This window comes from Perca fluviatilis, chromosome 1, assembly GCF_010015445.1.
Source record: "Perca fluviatilis chromosome 1, GENO_Pfluv_1.0, whole genome shotgun sequence".
NCBI lineage: Eukaryota > Metazoa > Chordata > Actinopteri > Perciformes > Percidae > Perca > Perca fluviatilis.
This window is the reverse complement of record NC_053112.1, coordinates 14,043,930-14,060,234: the sequence shown is the minus strand read 5'-3', so window position 1 is coordinate 14,060,234 and position 16,305 is coordinate 14,043,930. Positions and strand designations below refer to the sequence as shown.

Here is a 16,305-nt window from a genome sequence, read left to right as displayed (position 1 = left end):
AATACTCATTCTTTGTCTTAATCAAGTCTGGCTCAACAGGGGATGGCTCTCAAAGTTGTTTAAACAATAAGTCTTCTAGAGCTTCTACCTTCATGCTAAATAACAGACATGACCTAATTAATTCTTTAGAAGCTAGAGTGAACCAGACAAATGCTAATTAAGTGTGGTGTGATGAAATCGGTATTGATTCAGTGTTTTTTTCTAGCTACAGTGTTCATTTAACTAAAAGTATATTTTTTATCAGACATCACCAATGGTTTAACTTTTTACAACCTAACACATACAAACTGAAGAAATAAAACCACTGCCACCGGGCGTGACACATGCTGTCTACCCCCACTTCCATGATTGCCTTCTGTTCAAGTTGTGTGACTCTGTTTTTATTCTAACACCAATGCCTCTCTGATATGGAGTCCTGCCTTCCTCTGGTTACAAGTAGTGGGGGAGGGGGCAGAAGACAGGCAGGATATGAACAGACTAGAAATAACTGTGTGTGTGTGTGTATGTGTGTGTGCGCGCATCTGCGTGTAAAAATGAGAAAAAAAGTCAAATCTGGAGTATGAAGCGGAGATGTGTATGTGGAGGAGAGGGTAGAGGTTCCCGAGCATGACTTTTAAGGGAGAGGGCTTTCAGGAAGGAGATAAGAGAAGTCTGCTTCCGGACCACTAACATTCCTTTACCAAAAAAAGAGGGCCTACCTAAACTGTGTGGCTTATACCTATACTATAGATATGTGTGTTTATGTGTAGGCTAGCCTATACATTGGTGTCTTTAGTTCAATTGGTCAGGGGGCTGGCTTTCAGGCTGAATCAGTTTGAGTTTATCAGGGTCATGAGTATCAGTCATCCTCCACTGGCAGAAGAGAAACATCTTGTTTGCTACAAGACCCAGGCTACTGAAAATAATGTTTTTCTCCGACATATTTTTGGTTGTTTCTTTGCTGACCTTTCTGCGGGACTTCCATGTGTCCAGTTGTGGTAAGCTCTCCGTATCCGTTGCAGTCTGAAAGCGGGTTATCTGCCTCCCTACGTTTTATCATTATGAGGCGATTAAACATAGACGTGCCATTAAATACAGCTTAGTGTTGAAAAACTTTATCGTGTTATTGCTTCAATTAATAATCATGTAGGCCTAGATATAGGCTAATAGCCTATATTCTTTTTTTCAATAACTTGTTTTCTTTCCCTGTTGTTTAGGCAGTAGCCATATGGTCGTATGGTGTTAGTTCATATAGCTAGAAATGTACAAACCATTTATCTCTCGTTTCTCACATTCTGAATATTATACTAACAAACGTACAATACGCCGTGGCAGTAGGCTACTGTCATAATTACTGTATGGCCATGCCAAATTAAACTTGGAGTAGCCTAGCTTTCATTAACAAAGCATTCACAGTATTAGGCTAAATTTACCCACACACTGCTAGACTACAGTCATCTTAAAAAACGGTTTGGACTGTTAAAATCACAGGAAAATATTGGACAATGGACAAGGCTACTAGATATATTCTGTGATTGACAAAAATGTAGAAATGCAAATCTAATGATTAAAAAAGCATAACTAGGCTACTTACAAAATTATGAGATAACATTAAAGCTGGACAATGGCTGATATTGTGTTGTCAGACCATTTTAGGTTGCCTGGCAACATACCATACCAGTAATAAAGTAGAGATAGCCATTCTATTTAAGAAAAATATTAATACATTAAATAAATAATGTATGTATCCGATTGCTAGTTTTACAATGAACTGTTTAAAATCACAACCGTTTCTGTGTTATAGATCCCAACTGTACAGATAAACCTGAGTTCACTCCAACCAGTCTGGTAGTGAAGTATGGTGACCCAACCTCTGCCAGCTGCTCTGTATGTCAGCATGCTTGCCTCGGCGACGGCACCATTTATAATGTGGAGAGCCCTGTTGGAAACTCAGCAAAAAACGGAACCACAATTTCATGGACGATTGACAGACTGACTGAATGGCAAACATCTCCCATGTGCTATTATACCAGCAATACTGGTTACCAGTGTTGTAGCATCCTGCCTGTAACTGTGTACCGTAAGTAAACAAAATAACTGTTGTTAGTGATGATTTAATGAGTAATAAAGCAAATGGGTACATGTAGTTTATATTCTTTCCTGTTGTTGCTTAATGTGTGCCTGCATGTCTCTCTGTTTGTCTCTACAGAGCCTCCAGACAGTGTGTCCATCAGCTTTGTAAATCACACTGTGCCGATGTCTGAGGGTCATCAGTACACTCTGCAGTGTACAGTAAAGGACGTTGCTCCTGTTGAAAAGCTCGTTGTGATGTTCTACAGAGGACAGACAGCGCTGGGTCAACCTCAGTCCAACAACAACATAGAGAAGAAACCAGTGACTGAGAGCTTCTCTTTAAACATCACACCCAGTAAAGATGATGATGGAGGCCAGTACTGGTGTGAAGCAAAGCTAGAACTGGGACCTGATGGACCACAGCGCCCTCCAGTGGTGATGTCAGAAAACATCACTGCCACTGTGTACTGTGAGTCTGACAAGAAAAAGGAACACACTTTGACACCCTTCATTGTCATGTTGGCCACATTTACAGTGATGGGAGAAGCATTTTGATCTGCTATGTAAAGCCGCTCTAATCAATATTTTTAGGCTAAATTAGCAATGGGCGTGACTGCTGGTATGTGAAGGAGTTAGCTTGTACAATGTATTCTACATCAATCTACATCAATGAAAAATCTGATTCAATTTCAAAATTGTTCCCATGTTACTGTAATGACATGTTGTATCTCTTCTCCACTTAATCCACACAAAGATAAGCCTCAACTAAAGTCATCACATTCAAATATCACCGTCGCAGAAGGAAACTCTCTACAACTGAACTGCTCGACTGTGGGAAACCCCAGCCCCATGTACACGTGGACATCACCTATCCGTTCCTACCCCAATGGCAGCGTTCTCACTATCGACTCTGTAACGTCTGAGGATAAAGGGCAGTACACCTGTTCTGTCAGCAACCGCATGGGGACTGTCACTGTGACGTTTAATGTGGATGTCAAAGGTGAGTTTGAAGTGTTGTCGGGTCTTCAGAGTTATGATGACTGTTACTGGAAAGTGTGTGGAATTGGTTTCTCACAGCAGTTGAGGATTGATTCTGACACGTGAGGAAGGAAGTTCATTGTGACTGTTTTGGTATTTGTCTGACGTATCATATTCTCTGTTCCTTTTTTTTTCTTACCCCATCCCCCTCACCCCACTCTCTGCAGTAAGCTACTTGGGACTCATTATAGGTGTGATTGCAGCAGTTGCTGTTCTGGTTGTCATCTGTGTAATAAGTGGATACTCATTTTTCTACAAATCCAGTCGGATCAGGACAATCTGAAGGACGTTTTCTGTTTGCACACAAGACACTCTGCCGTGCATTCTGTAGAGTAAGCCTGCAGTACGGCATGAAATATGTATGGGCTGGTTGCATCTAGCTCTCCCTCATTTCCTGTCATGTCTGTACTGACGCTATCTAATGACATAAAATGCCACAAATCATAAAAAAGGAGTTTAAGTCAAGTTTCAACTTCAACTTCAACTAAACTGAATGGAACAAGTCACTAGCTCTCTGAGCACAGTGTTACACTTATTAAGGATATATATATATCTATATATATATATATATATATATATATATATATATATATATCTATATATATATATATATATATATATATATATATATATATATATATATATATATATATATATATATATATATATATATATATATATATATACAGCTCAGGACAGTTAAAACAAGTATTAAAGGGAATAGAAAATCAAAAAGTTAAAATAGAGCATGACGGGAATAAAATAAAAGATACGGTGCAGTGTATGAAATGAACAATAACTTAATTTAATAAAAGGCAAAAGAGAAAAGTCTTCAGCCTTGATTTAAAAGAACTGAGGAGTGTAGCACAATGCACTTGTAAAACTATGTAAAAACTGAGCGCTGCTTCTCCATGTTTATTTCTCACTCTGGGGACAGAAAGCATGACCCAATGACCAAAAATGTCTGGGTGGGTCATAATGAGGCAGAAGATGTAAAAACAAAACAAAACAATAAACAGTTTGCTAAGGGAAATGGGAAACTAGATTCATGTCAACAAGTCAATATTATGTGGTGCTTGTTTGACCAATTTTGGCTGAAACATCCAGTGTGGCTGTTTTACTGTTTCTCTCTGTTGTATTTCAGTTGTGTTACTGCAAAGAACTTCATAACTTCATTTAGAGATGTGTTGAATATATAAAGCTTAAGAGTAGTATGTGAAATTGCTCACATTGAACTTCACAGTTGTGTGTTAACCCACTGAAAGTGTGTGCCTGACTTCATTTCAACCCACAGACAGAGCAACAGTTTCCTGTTTCCGTGTGAATGTGCATGTATTTGTTTTGTACATTTGTGTGTATGTGTGTGCGCTGTATTGATGTTAGTGAAAAAGAAGAATGTATACAAGCAACTGTATAATAATGAACTGCTCTTTAATAAGGAAATTTGAGGTTTTATCACGTTTATTATTTTGTTTTTTGAATAAATGACACTTTGTTCATGCTCAATGAGATGCATCCAAGTGTCATTGATATTTTATGGCATTTAAAGTACTTGCAAATACATGGAACAAGGTACTGTCAATTAATAGTAATTTAATGGAGACAGTGTCTAAACACCACAATATCAATACATGTTAAAAAAAATACGATGTTATCGGCTTTTTATTTCATAATTGTGTTAAATTAAAGCATTTAAGTCACAGACTGGCCTTAGTTTATTTACAGTTATCCAGTGTAAGAATCAGTACTTGCCTCATAATATGTGAAAGATGGCAAGTACAGTAAACCCCCAAAGTACTGATGGAGCTAGAAGACTTAATTATAGATTTCCTATTAATGAGATTCTTTATCACTAAACTAGCTTGACTCCAAACTCTTAAGGCTTTTTGGATCTCTGAGGCTTTTCCAGGAAACTCCACTGCAGAGATTCTTTTCAGGATGGAGTGAGTAAATGCAGATTAGGCTACTGTTAAGAAATCCTAAAAGACGTGTTCGTTTGATTTCTGAGGAGGAAGGAGAGGCCTGGGTCGAATTGAAAGTTAAGCAAAAGGTTTAATGAACAACACGATGAAAACGACATGACAAAAACAATCAAACATAAAACATGAAACACTGCCAGCAGTGGACTGCAAGACATGCTTCCCTTGTGGGGTCACAGTCTGCAGTGCTGTTGACATGACAAAACAATAGGGTACACTGTAAACAGCGGACTACCAACATCCCCTGTCGGGTTATAGTTAGCAGTCCTGGGATCATCTCAGGATCCGAATTATATTCCTGTCTCTCAGGATAAGGACACACCTCTGAATTTCAGGTCACAGACAAAGGTTGTTTATCATGGTAGTGCCGATTCTATTCAAGTTTACAGAGATGCATTTCCTTTGTTCTAACCCAGACTAGGCAGCAGGAGGTTGGAGACTCAAAGAGACGTTTCTCTTCATATGTTAGGCTAATAGTTGGTTTTAACCTAATCTAGCTGCAAGAAACAGGAAGAGAGGGGGAGATAAATAACCAGCTGTTTTTACCTTAGTAGTCATTCTAGATTAAATTCTTATTTTCATACCCTGACTGCAGCATACACTTTATCTATCTATAATTCCAGGAACGTCTTTCTGTCTGTGTGTGTGTCTGTCTGGGTGTTAAGCGCATATCTCTCGAACCGTTAGTCCGATGGATTTCAAACTTGACAGGTGTCTTGCTATGGGCACGAGTAAGTGCAGTGTTTGGATAAGAAATGCAAAAGTTATCCTTAAATATACAGGTAAAAGAAGCACACATTAGCTTTTGCCGCTCTAGCCGCTGGCCCCTCCCCCTCTGCTCAATGAGTGAGCAGTGAGCAGGAGCAGAGAGAGAGAGAGAGAGCAGCAGAGCTTTGGCAGCTAAAATGTGTGCAAAGTAGCACTACTTTGGACTGTCTTTGACTTTTGATTCGAATAAGCAAACGACAATTCCCGATGTTAACGACGTTTCAGAATCCCACACATGCAAGGCACAACCAGCTACAACAAGTGCAGACAGAGCGTGATGTCACTTATAGGCAGGCTATCTATCTTATAAAGCCAGAAGTATCTGTACAGTGTGTATTTCTCTCTCTCTCTCTGCGCGCGGCCACACACACACACACACACACACACACACACACACACACACACACACACACACACACACACACACACACACACACTCCGGTTCTGGTGGTTGATGAGCGCATATGTGCTGATTAGCTCTCATAACGGGCAGGGTGGGTATGAGTCCATGACGCTATGTCTGATTACTCCACATTTTAATTGTGATATTCTGTGATTACATTCTGATTCTGCAATGTTCTCTGTCAGGTAAATATATAAGCACAATGTCTTCCTCCATAGGCGCCGATATATGTTTTCCTCCGTGGGTGCTCACGCGCGCACGCGCAAGTAGTCAAAAAATTGCATTTCAGAACCTTAGGAAACGGACAGCAGCCGATACAAACACACTATTAACTCAATAATAAAGCCGTAAAGTTTCAACTCAGGACAGCGCCACTTCTCACAAATAGGATTGGAGATGAGAAGTTTAACTGACCACTAGAGATTAGATCGGCCCAAAAAGTCAAGCCCGACCCAGCCCGAGCCCGAACACGTTGTTTCCGAGCCCGACCACGACACGTTAACTGTAATTATGAGCCCGATTTAAACCGACACTTTTTTAACACGTGGGCCGTTATAACTGACGTTCTCAACTACAATTCCGAGTTGTTTGAACTACAGAAATCTGTTTAGAATAATGTAAAAAGGACGAAGCATGTAAACTGCTGTTTGTTCAGCCCAGCAGGCCCGTTGATGCGTGCGAGAGGAGACTCCGCGCATGACACGTGTTGCATTTTGTAACTGCAGCCTAACTTTTGTACACATTTGTTACTTTTATATATATATTTATAATATTTCTGATTATGGCATAGCTTTATCCCCACCCAATTAGGCTTTAAAAAAACAAACAAAAAAAAACAAATTGCTTGATCAAGGGTCCGGCCCGGGCTCTGGGGTAGCCTATCCACCGTGATCAGCTTCGTGGGAAATTAAGAACTCTCTGCACTGGTGGTGGATGTCGTCGATGCACTTGCATCATTAGCTTTGCTTTTTAATAACAAATCTGTCCATTTAATTCTCATTCGGATTACCTAACGCACATGCACGCACTGAGCAGAGGCGTTTTCATCCAAGAGACGCTGTGATTGGTGGATAGGATATGGCAGCGACATAACCATTCACATTATGACAGACGCTCCACTTAGCACCAATTGCAATTTTAAATAAATGTAGCGCAGTCTGGCACACGTGGGTGCTCAGTGGGTGCTGGTATTTTCCGTGGGTGCTCGAACTACGCAGCACCCACGGTATTGGCGCCTATGTCTTCCTCTGATGTAGACGTAGCCTACACTAAGTCAATAGATAGTAGGATACAGTGGAGTTGCATATAAGTGCTTCAGGGTCCTTCTGTAAGTCATTTTGGGGTACACTTTGGTTTTGATAAATTCTACAAGCAACAACACCACAGGCCAAGTAATCAGCCCGTTTTCAACGGGCACAGCACTAGTTATTTAAAACATAAAACATACATGGTTATTAAAATCAGCATTGTTACAACTTTATTTAACTCAACACTACATTTTTGCAAGCTTTCACTACATTTACAGTGTGATCGCTTGCCCAAAAAAATAAATACTTCTTAAGCAAACACCTTTGCATCCTGGCCTGGAACCTTTGCCCAGTACGTGCATCCACGTTTATGATGGCAAAAGTCCATGCTTGAAAATGGCAGAAGTCTGGAAACATTTGATTCTTCATTGTTGCCCTTTGTGTATCGCAATAATAATAATTAAAAAAATCTCCCGGGAGCAAGTAGAAAGTGAAACAGTGGGCCAAATTAAGCATCCATTAAAAATTGAAAATCCGTCCACATCCTATCCAGTATCCGTTCAGGTTCTCAAGATACCTAATAATTTCCTTTACTAAGATACTGCTACAAAATATCATTAAGGCATTTTAACAAAATGATAAGCTACATTTTATTGTAATAAGTCAGCAAAATCAAATGATTAATGCTAAAAACATAAACAAACAAGCAAACAAAATTACTTTTTATTATAGCCACACCTATGATAAATGATCGACCCGAACCGCGCCTCTTGATGACGTATATTGATTGGATTACAGGCTTGCGCTGAGCTGCATTACATATCGGCAACGGCTTGTGTGGCTGTCTGCCTCGCTAAGAGGATTGGGAAACTATCAATTTCTGTCCTGTTTGCTGCCTCCTTATCGGTGTTTTGTCCCAGCTGTAGGTCTACATCGCTGCAGCCTCCCTCTTCTGTAACTGACACTGAAAACCCGCAGAGGAGAGGGCAGAAAGAGCCATAAAGATGAGCACCGGAGCGGGCATCGACTACAGCGTCTGGGATCACATCTACGTGTCCGACGATGAAGATGTGACCAATCCGTATGTCGACACGCCGAGCTTGTTCAGAATGAGACACCGGGTCAGCAGTGAAACTTGTAGTAGCCGTGACGTTTGGATTCTTATACCTGGTTAGTTTTACCAGTAGAAGTGATTTAACTAGTAACCGACAACCAGAGGAGTCTATACAAAGAGAATGACCAACAGGTGTTACACAAAAATATGTGACCCGTCAGATTCTCTGACGCTAAAGGATCTGCTAGCTAAATAATTGGCAAGCAAGCACGTATACAAAAGCTTTACAGGCATAAGAAATGTAAAAAGAGGGAGATGGAAGAGGCAAAGAAAACATAATCTGAAAATAGGTAGAATTAAAATGTGCTACCCACAACTTAAAAGATGTAAAATTAAGAGAAAGTCAAAGAAAACACTGGAAAAGACTGGGTTGACCGTAACAGTTAAGTGCTCTAGTGACTACCAGTTTGCTGCCACAGCTATACATTTTTTTGTTCACCATATCTAACTATCAATACAATGTTTGTGGTAATAGCTATTAACATTTGTGACCCAATCTAAACATTATGTAAGCTCCCTTTTTGGGAGCAGCTAACAAAATAGTAACCAGGACAAATGTATAATGTAAACTGCCCAAAATCCACATTGGTAGCAGTGATGGGTGACATTATTTTTACAGTCTAGACTCTATGGTAATCCATCTTGATTTTAAATGATCACAGCTATTTTGTTATGGCACTCATGTCGGCTGATCAGTAATAAAAAATGTAGCGCAGAAAGGCCAAAGTTATATTTTGAGGTATAGCGTAAAGCAAATATCTCGGAAATAATAATTTAATGAAATAAGTGAAGCATTTCCCGGAGCTTTCCACTGCATCTCATGGACGTCATTATCTGTCTCCGTTCACTGATGAATGCCATGAGATGCTGTCAAAAGTTCTGGAAAAAGCTAATAAGTAGACCTTTAGTTAAGATTATTTTGCCAAATAGTTTGAGGTAATTTAGATACGGTGTTGCCATCAGAGTTTAACTACAATTTCAATTAGACAGCACTGACAAGTTTATTTTGCAGCTGTAAAATCTTTCTGTCAGTAAAGTACATAGGTTCAACAACCAAATCAACACAACTTAAAGGATTCTTATAAAAATGTTTATGTTGTAGTTCTAGCTATATTTTAGTTAAAAATTAGAAATGTGATATATCTGTGTCAAATCAGTCAGGCTCTAGAAATAACTTTAACCAACTGCATTTACATTACCCTGGATCCTCATTTCCAACCCTCTTGGTGTGTGACCCCTTTGAATGTCTACCTGAACTATTGTCAACAGTTACATATACATTTTCTTTCTTTTGTCCTACTGTTAGTTGTCCCAAAGCCCCACAGATTAATCTTGCGACCCCTTAGGTGATCCCAACCTAACTGTTATCAAATTGTGAGGTGTAAAATCTGTTAAAAAGATACTCAAAATTAAAAAAAATAATTATGGAACTACCGTAGTATGGTTGCTACCTGCATTGGTCAAGCTCAGTTTGTATGGCTCTGGTTCTGTGTCGATAATAGGCTTAGCTGGTGCCAAGCAGTCACATGACTAGTTAAGTGAAAGGTTGAGAGCGGCTTGTAGTCTCCAGCACCCTATCTGGTTTCCCTTGTCTATTTTCTTTTCAGGATTTCTTCTGGGACATTCCTTCTTATCTGATACCGGAGAATCAGAGCTCGCTGAGATTTGGGAAAGTTACAAAACCGCTGGCTGATATGTTTGAAATGTTATGAGCTGGTATACTGAACGTCAAATTTGGCCATGTTATTGGTTAGATAACCAAATGAGCCAGAACAAGGCATTGCGATTCATGCGCCTTAACATATTCCATTGCCCAGCAACAATAGTTCCAACTAATATTTCCCAAGATATTTGAGATCTTTTTCCCACATCAGGCTCTGATTCATTTGTTTTAAATAAAAGATGGCTTCTCTAGGTAATTAGTTCTCTGTCATGTGCAGACTTCTTCTTTCTTTCGGTCGTGCACACGTTTGTTTTGAATATGTGTCTTCTAGTTTTCTTCTAATTTGACTTTTTAGCATCTTCTCCCTAACCAATCTTCTTCACCCTCTCCTCAACTCCCACCATCTGTGCCAGTGCCTTTTTATGATTTTTTTTTTCTCCACTTATCTCTTTACTCTCATCCACTGTGGCCTGCCACAACAGACCCGGCTGGAGAGAATGGCTGAGTTTCAGCAGAGAGGGGAAGATCTGGAGAATAACTTATTAGAATGCAAGAAGCTACTGGAAGAAGCCCAGGGACGACTTAAAGAACTGGAAGAAGGAAGGAACCAAGGAGAGGAGGATGAGGAGAGAGAGGCTGAGATCAAGAAAGTCCAGGGCGAGGTCAGAAAACTGAAGAAGGATGAAAAGTCTTTTGAGAAAATGATCGAAGAATACCGGAGAGAAGAAAAGAAGCTGCCCTGGGATGTTGACACTATCAGCAAAGAAGGTTTCAGCAAGGTAGGGCATGGCAGCAAGGGCACAAGATTTGCGAGATTTACTGTGACTTGTCCGTTTCCGGGTTCCTCCTCGGTTTTATTTTTTTCAAACTTTATTTTGCATTTTTTTAGGTTACGAAAAAATAATAATACAAAGACGGCTATATAAGAGGAAAAAAGTGTACATATGCCCCCCTTCCTCCCACAAGGCTCTAAAAAACAACAACATAAGCACAGAATATGAAAATAAAAACAGGATTGGACAGGGACAACACACTTAATTATAATATCAATACAGTGCTATCATTGAAATGCAAATGTTTCAGTGAAATCAATAAAAGGACTACAAGACAAAGTTGAGCTTTATACATTTTGTATTTTATTTTTTCAAGGGGCAGGAATGATACAACCTCCTTTATATATTTAAGTCTATGTATGAATTCTTACGTACGTCTGTATGATTGGTGTTTTTTCCTGTTGCACTGCAAGTGGCTGGTGGAGAACAGTCTTCATGTTCTGTATGTATGCAAGTACACAAGGAACTATGACAAATAAGAAAACTAAGACCTCAAATATTTGTCGTCAAAACCGTGTAGTGAGGAGGCGTGTATACATTCCAAACTGTCCTGCCACTTATCCTCAGAGAGTTCCACACCTAAATCCCTTTCCCATGCTGCTTCTATTCAGGTCCAGGTAATCTTTTTTAATGTTCTGTATCAGACTGTAAAACAAAGAGACTCATCTCCTCTTATAAGGGTCTATCATCCCCTTGGGGTTCATCGTTTTTCTTTCTCTTATTTTCCAGAGTGTACTCAACATCAAGCCTGTAACTAAGGAGGAAACAGAGGAGGAAAAGGTGGAGAAGCACAAGACCTTTGCTGAGAAGTATAAAGAAGAAATCAGACACTTTGGTATGCTTTGTTGTATTTTTCACAGCATCTCTGTCTTTCTTTAAAATGTATCCTTGATGTTGTTGTATAAATCTCTCTATTTTGATCTCTAGTCACAAGATTTTCAAAGACACCAAACTGCTCATGGGCTGTTTGCAAAATAATTTCACTCATTCACATTTTCATAATGTTGGGGGGGGGGGCTCAAAAGAGATTAGAAAAGGTCAAAATCAAAGCAGCAGAACACATATCCTGACTTGGATCGTCAATTATCACCAAAAAATGACCGTTGTTGAGCAGGGTACACGGCATGTCCATTTCACGGTTAGTCACCAAACAACGCAGAACACATTTGACTTCCTGTGTCGAAAACACAACCTCTGGAGCTCGATTTGAATTATGATGGACGTGTTTGTGTTTGCGCCAGGTATGTTGCGGCGCTGGGGTGACAGTCAGAAGTATCTGTCAGACAACCCACATCTGGTCTGTGAAGAGACGGCGAATTGCCTTGTTGTCATCTGTATTGACTTTGAGATAGATGAGGTGAGTGCTGTGAGAAAAGTTTGTGTGCATGTTCTGGGTAAAAAAAGCAACACCTAAATCAGCCAGGTAGAGCCTTGTTAATTCTCCATGTACTTGTAGAAACATGCACTAATGGAGCAGGTGGCCCACCAGACCATCGTCATGCAGTTCATCCTGGATTTGGCTCAGACTCTTAAGGTCGACGCAAGAGGATGCTTCAGACAATTCTTTTCAAAGATCCAGGTCTGTAGTTACCAAAATGTGCTCTCCTGTGTGGTCACTTTCCACGGGGAAAGTTATTTTTTGTTGTAGTATTTGTGGGAATTTGGCCATTTAAGTGTGTTTGTGTCCGTGTAAGACTGCAGACAAGCCGTACCTAGACGAGTTTGACCGTGAGCTGGAGCGGCTGAAGGAGCGGATCCGCAGCTGTGCGCAGATGCGTATGGCGAGCGCTGTGGAGGAGCTAGAGGAAGAAGAGAGGCAGAAGAGACTGGGCCCAGGTGGTTTAGACCCTGTAGAGGTCTACGAATCACTGCCAAAGGTAAATAATGTATACTTTATTAATCCCGCAAGGGGAAATTACAATAACCATTCACAAATGCGTTATTATGGATTCCACGCAACTTCTAGGCAAGTCCCGCCCTACAAAGCATCCTGATTGGTTGGGGTTAGTCATTGACCTCGAGTAGTTAAGGTTAGGATAGCCGACTAGTCAGGGGATAGGACCTGAACAAATCGGGTTCCGTTACCTTGCGTAAGCATGGACGCCTGGCCAATAGTAGCGTGTGAATGCTATTGAAGGGCGGGTCTTGCTTATAAGTTGCGTGGGTTCCATAATAATGCTTCACACACACATTCATACAGGAAGTGCTGAGAAGTTAGTCACAGTGGTCAGCACTGTTTACATGTGGAACTATAAAGTAAAATGTAAAATAAATAATTGAAAAAGTAGGTAACATGATGGGACAAACAATAAATCCTGGTTGGTAAGTTCCAAATAAGTCTGTTTAGCAAATCGGAGGTTTCCGTACTCATGTTCACTATAAATATACGTCAGCGATATTTGATATAACCTTACACTGCAACTAAAAAGTGGTTGTCATCTCCTGGGGTTACATTGGAAAATATCAGGCTTGTTAGAGTGTCTCTCCAGTTTACACACCACATCAATTTCCAACTTGGTTTGCTGTAGCGGGTGAGGCTACAAGCCAGAAAAGTCAATCCTACAGGCATTAGCCTTATTGCATTGTTCGTTTTTTAAATTCTTGAGTATAAGGGAGAAACATATACTCAGAAAAAAAAAAAAAAAGTCCTGTCACTTTCAACTGCTTTTTATATTTTAAGCAAACTTAACATTTTTATGAATGAACATTAAAAGATTTAACAACTAAGACATAAACTGAACAATTTTCATGTTTTCATGTTATTATCAGAAATTGAATGATGTGTCCCTGAACAAAGGAGGGGTCAAAATCATAAGTAGCCCTCAGTTTCTGGTGTGACCACCAGCTGCTTTAAGTACTGCAGTGCATCTCCTCCTCATGTACTGCACCAGACTGGCCAGTTCTTGCGGTTGTTTTTGCCATCCTGTACCTGTCCCGCAGGTGTGATATTCGGATATACCGATCCTATGCAGGTGTTGTTAAACATGGTCTGCCACTGCGAGGGACAATCAGCTGTTCTTCCTGTCTCCCTGTAGCGTTGTCTTAGGCGTCTCACAGTAGGGACATTGCAGTGTATTGCCCTGGCCACATCTGCTGTCCTCATGCCTCCTTGACCCATGCATAAGGCACGCTCACGCAGATTAGCAGGGACCCTGGGCGTCTTTCTTTTGGTCTTTTTCAGAGTCAGTAGAAAGGTCTCTTTACTTTCCTAATTTTCTTATAACTGTGACCTTAATTGCCTACCGCCTGCAAGCTGTGATTGTCTTTTTGACATGGAAAACATTGTTTAAACCGTTTTACAATGAAGATCTCTAAGGTTATTTAGATTTTTACAAAAGTATCTTTAAAATACAGCGTCCTGAAAAAGGGACGTTTCTTTTTTTGCTGAGTTTATAAAGTTGACTTTGTTTACAGTATTGTTTAATAGTGTGCGTAATGTAAAAGTATGTAGTTCTTTGAGAAGGAAGATATTGACATTCATCATATCTTTTTTCTACATTTGTTAACATTTTTGTTTTATATTCTGTTTTTGAAAAAAATGTGCTTTCCCTCCACATAGAGTTCACATCCTGTTAATGGCTTCTGACATGAGCTATTTATAAAGATCTTTTTACTTTGACAGCAGTGTAGTCGGGTGCGAAGACTGCATTTTTTTCCACAGATTTTAAAACCTGTTTGTAGTGTTTGCGCAGTCTATTGATATGAACCGTGTAGCCATTTGGATAATCAGAGAAGTCAATACACAGCTGAGCAGAATGGACTCCAGCAGTCAGGCATGAGCTCTCTGTGTGCAAGTTAAATAGCATTATCTACTTTCCTTGAGATTAAACATAACGTCATTTTTCAGCTCCTTCTTTGTGACATTAGGATTTTAATAAAGGTAAATTAGTTCCAAAGTCAATACAATTGTAGAAAAAATTTACTGAATTGAAAAGTTATGAATGCAGGGTGTACGCAAGAGTAATCCATTTTTAAACTTGACTATGAAAGTATTTTCTCTACTAAACGCACTCAATTTTAGTGCTGAGACATCAATTGGCAGTGGTCAGTTCAGTACAGTATGTTTATTGGGCCATGCTAGACACATTTTCTTTTGTATTATAGGACATGCAGAAGAGCTTTGATGAGAAGAACATTCAGATGCTGCAGGAAGCTATCCGCAAACTGGACCTGGAGGTGAGTGTGTTTGTAACTGAGCCTCGGCCTAAAATGCTAACTTCCAGTCAATAAAAAACTTAAAAAAGGCCCGAGGGTGTCTTTGATTGGCACAACATATGTTTGTTCATCTTATTCATTCTGTGTCTTGAACTGGTGTCACTGTGTTTCTCTCTACAGGAAGGAAAATACCACCTCAGGAGATGTATTGCCTCTGGCCTGTGGGTCCCTGAATCAGGAGAGCGTGACGATGAAAAGGAAGACAATGAAGAGGATGAGGAAGAAGATTAGAATAAGAGAACGGAGAACATTCCGATGTTTAACAATGAATTTTTGTGCAACAGTGTGCAAGTAATGTTATACTGTACATATCAAACATAATGTACAAGTACATTCTTCTTTGAATTTTCTTTTTCAGCATGCCATTACAGGCACCTGCCATTTACAGACCAAACAATCTGCCTACATCGGTTGCCCTACTGCGGTGAACAGCGCCATCTCAAGTCTGTTTGGGGACAGACAGCCCATAAACTACATCTAGAAGCCTGTGTATATACACTCACCTAAAGGATTATTAGGGACACCTGTAAGATTTCTCGTTAATGCAATTATCTAATCAACCAATCACATGGCAGCTGCTTTAATGCATTTAGGGGTGTGGTCCAGGTCTAGACAATCTCCTGAACTCCAAACTGAATGTCAGAATGGGAAAGAAAGGTGATCTAAGCAACTTTGAGTGTGGCATGGTTGTTGGTGTCACACTCACACAGATTGGTCCAACTGATCAGTTAGTGGAGGAATCGTCTCAACTCTGAAATTGATGAGTCCGTCTAACTGAGTGCGAGTCCAAGTAGTTTAGTTTGTATCTATGTTATCGTTGCTGCTTTGTAATGTAAGAGTTGTTACAATATGTTGTAGTGTTAGTGTGTACTTGTCAAGGTTTTTTACAAGCACTGTTTTATTTAGTATTTATGTTTGAAGTTGTGAGACTGTTTTTAAGTTGTTCTAAAACTTATACAATAAACCAGGCATTTTGTTGTTCACACATGGTTT

The 16,305-nt window shown here is 39.8% G+C and overlaps 2 protein-coding genes across 3 annotated transcripts; both read left to right on the top strand.

Moving 5' to 3' along the window:
- Window positions 1-337: 337 nt before the first annotated feature.
- Window positions 338-3,613, top strand: LOC120558573 (cell adhesion molecule 4-like). Its single transcript, XM_039799618.1, has 5 exons — window positions 338-977; window positions 1,784-2,059; window positions 2,189-2,521; window positions 2,807-3,052; window positions 3,258-3,613. Exons 1-5 carry the CDS (start codon window positions 905-907, stop codon window positions 3,371-3,373), a joined length of 1,044 nt encoding a protein of 347 aa, XP_039655552.1. The 5' UTR covers window positions 338-904; the 3' UTR covers window positions 3,374-3,613.
- Window positions 3,614-8,482: 4,869 nt separating this feature from the next.
- Window positions 8,483-15,913, top strand: cdc37 (cell division cycle 37 homolog (S. cerevisiae)). 2 transcript variants are annotated; one of them, XM_039799614.1, is made up of 8 exons: window positions 8,483-8,657; window positions 10,747-11,043; window positions 11,827-11,932; window positions 12,339-12,454; window positions 12,554-12,676; window positions 12,792-12,974; window positions 15,202-15,273; window positions 15,433-15,911. In XM_039799614.1, exons 2-8 carry the CDS (start codon window positions 10,762-10,764, stop codon window positions 15,541-15,543), a joined length of 993 nt encoding a protein of 330 aa, XP_039655548.1. In that variant the 5' UTR covers window positions 8,483-8,657; window positions 10,747-10,761; the 3' UTR covers window positions 15,544-15,911. The 2 variants fall into 2 exon arrangements, with proteins under 2 accessions (XP_039655548.1, XP_039655541.1); XM_039799607.1 differs by having other exon boundaries at window positions 8,492-8,608; window positions 15,433-15,913.
- The last annotated feature ends 392 nt before the right edge of the window (window positions 15,914-16,305 follow it).

Bases quoted from the DNA above. Each gene is read 5' to 3' on its own strand.
- cdc37 (XM_039799607.1), top strand. From the start codon at position 8,492: ATGAGCACCGGAGCGGGCATCGACTACAGCGTCTGGGATCACATCTAC. The intron at 11,044-11,826 runs GTAGGGCATGGC...CTTATTTTCCAG, and splicing joins GCAAAGAAGGTTTCAGCAAG to AGTGTACTCAACATCAAGCC. The intron at 15,274-15,432 runs GTGAGTGTGTTT...TTCTCTCTACAG, and splicing joins TCCGCAAACTGGACCTGGAG to GAAGGAAAATACCACCTCAG.
- LOC120558573 (XM_039799618.1), top strand. From the start codon at position 905: ATGTTTTTCTCCGACATATTTTTGGTTGTTTCTTTGCTGACCTTTCTG. The intron at 2,522-2,806 runs GTGAGTCTGACA...ATCCACACAAAG, and splicing joins CATCACTGCCACTGTGTACT to ATAAGCCTCAACTAAAGTCA. The intron at 3,053-3,257 runs GTGAGTTTGAAG...CACTCTCTGCAG, and splicing joins GTTTAATGTGGATGTCAAAG to TAAGCTACTTGGGACTCATT.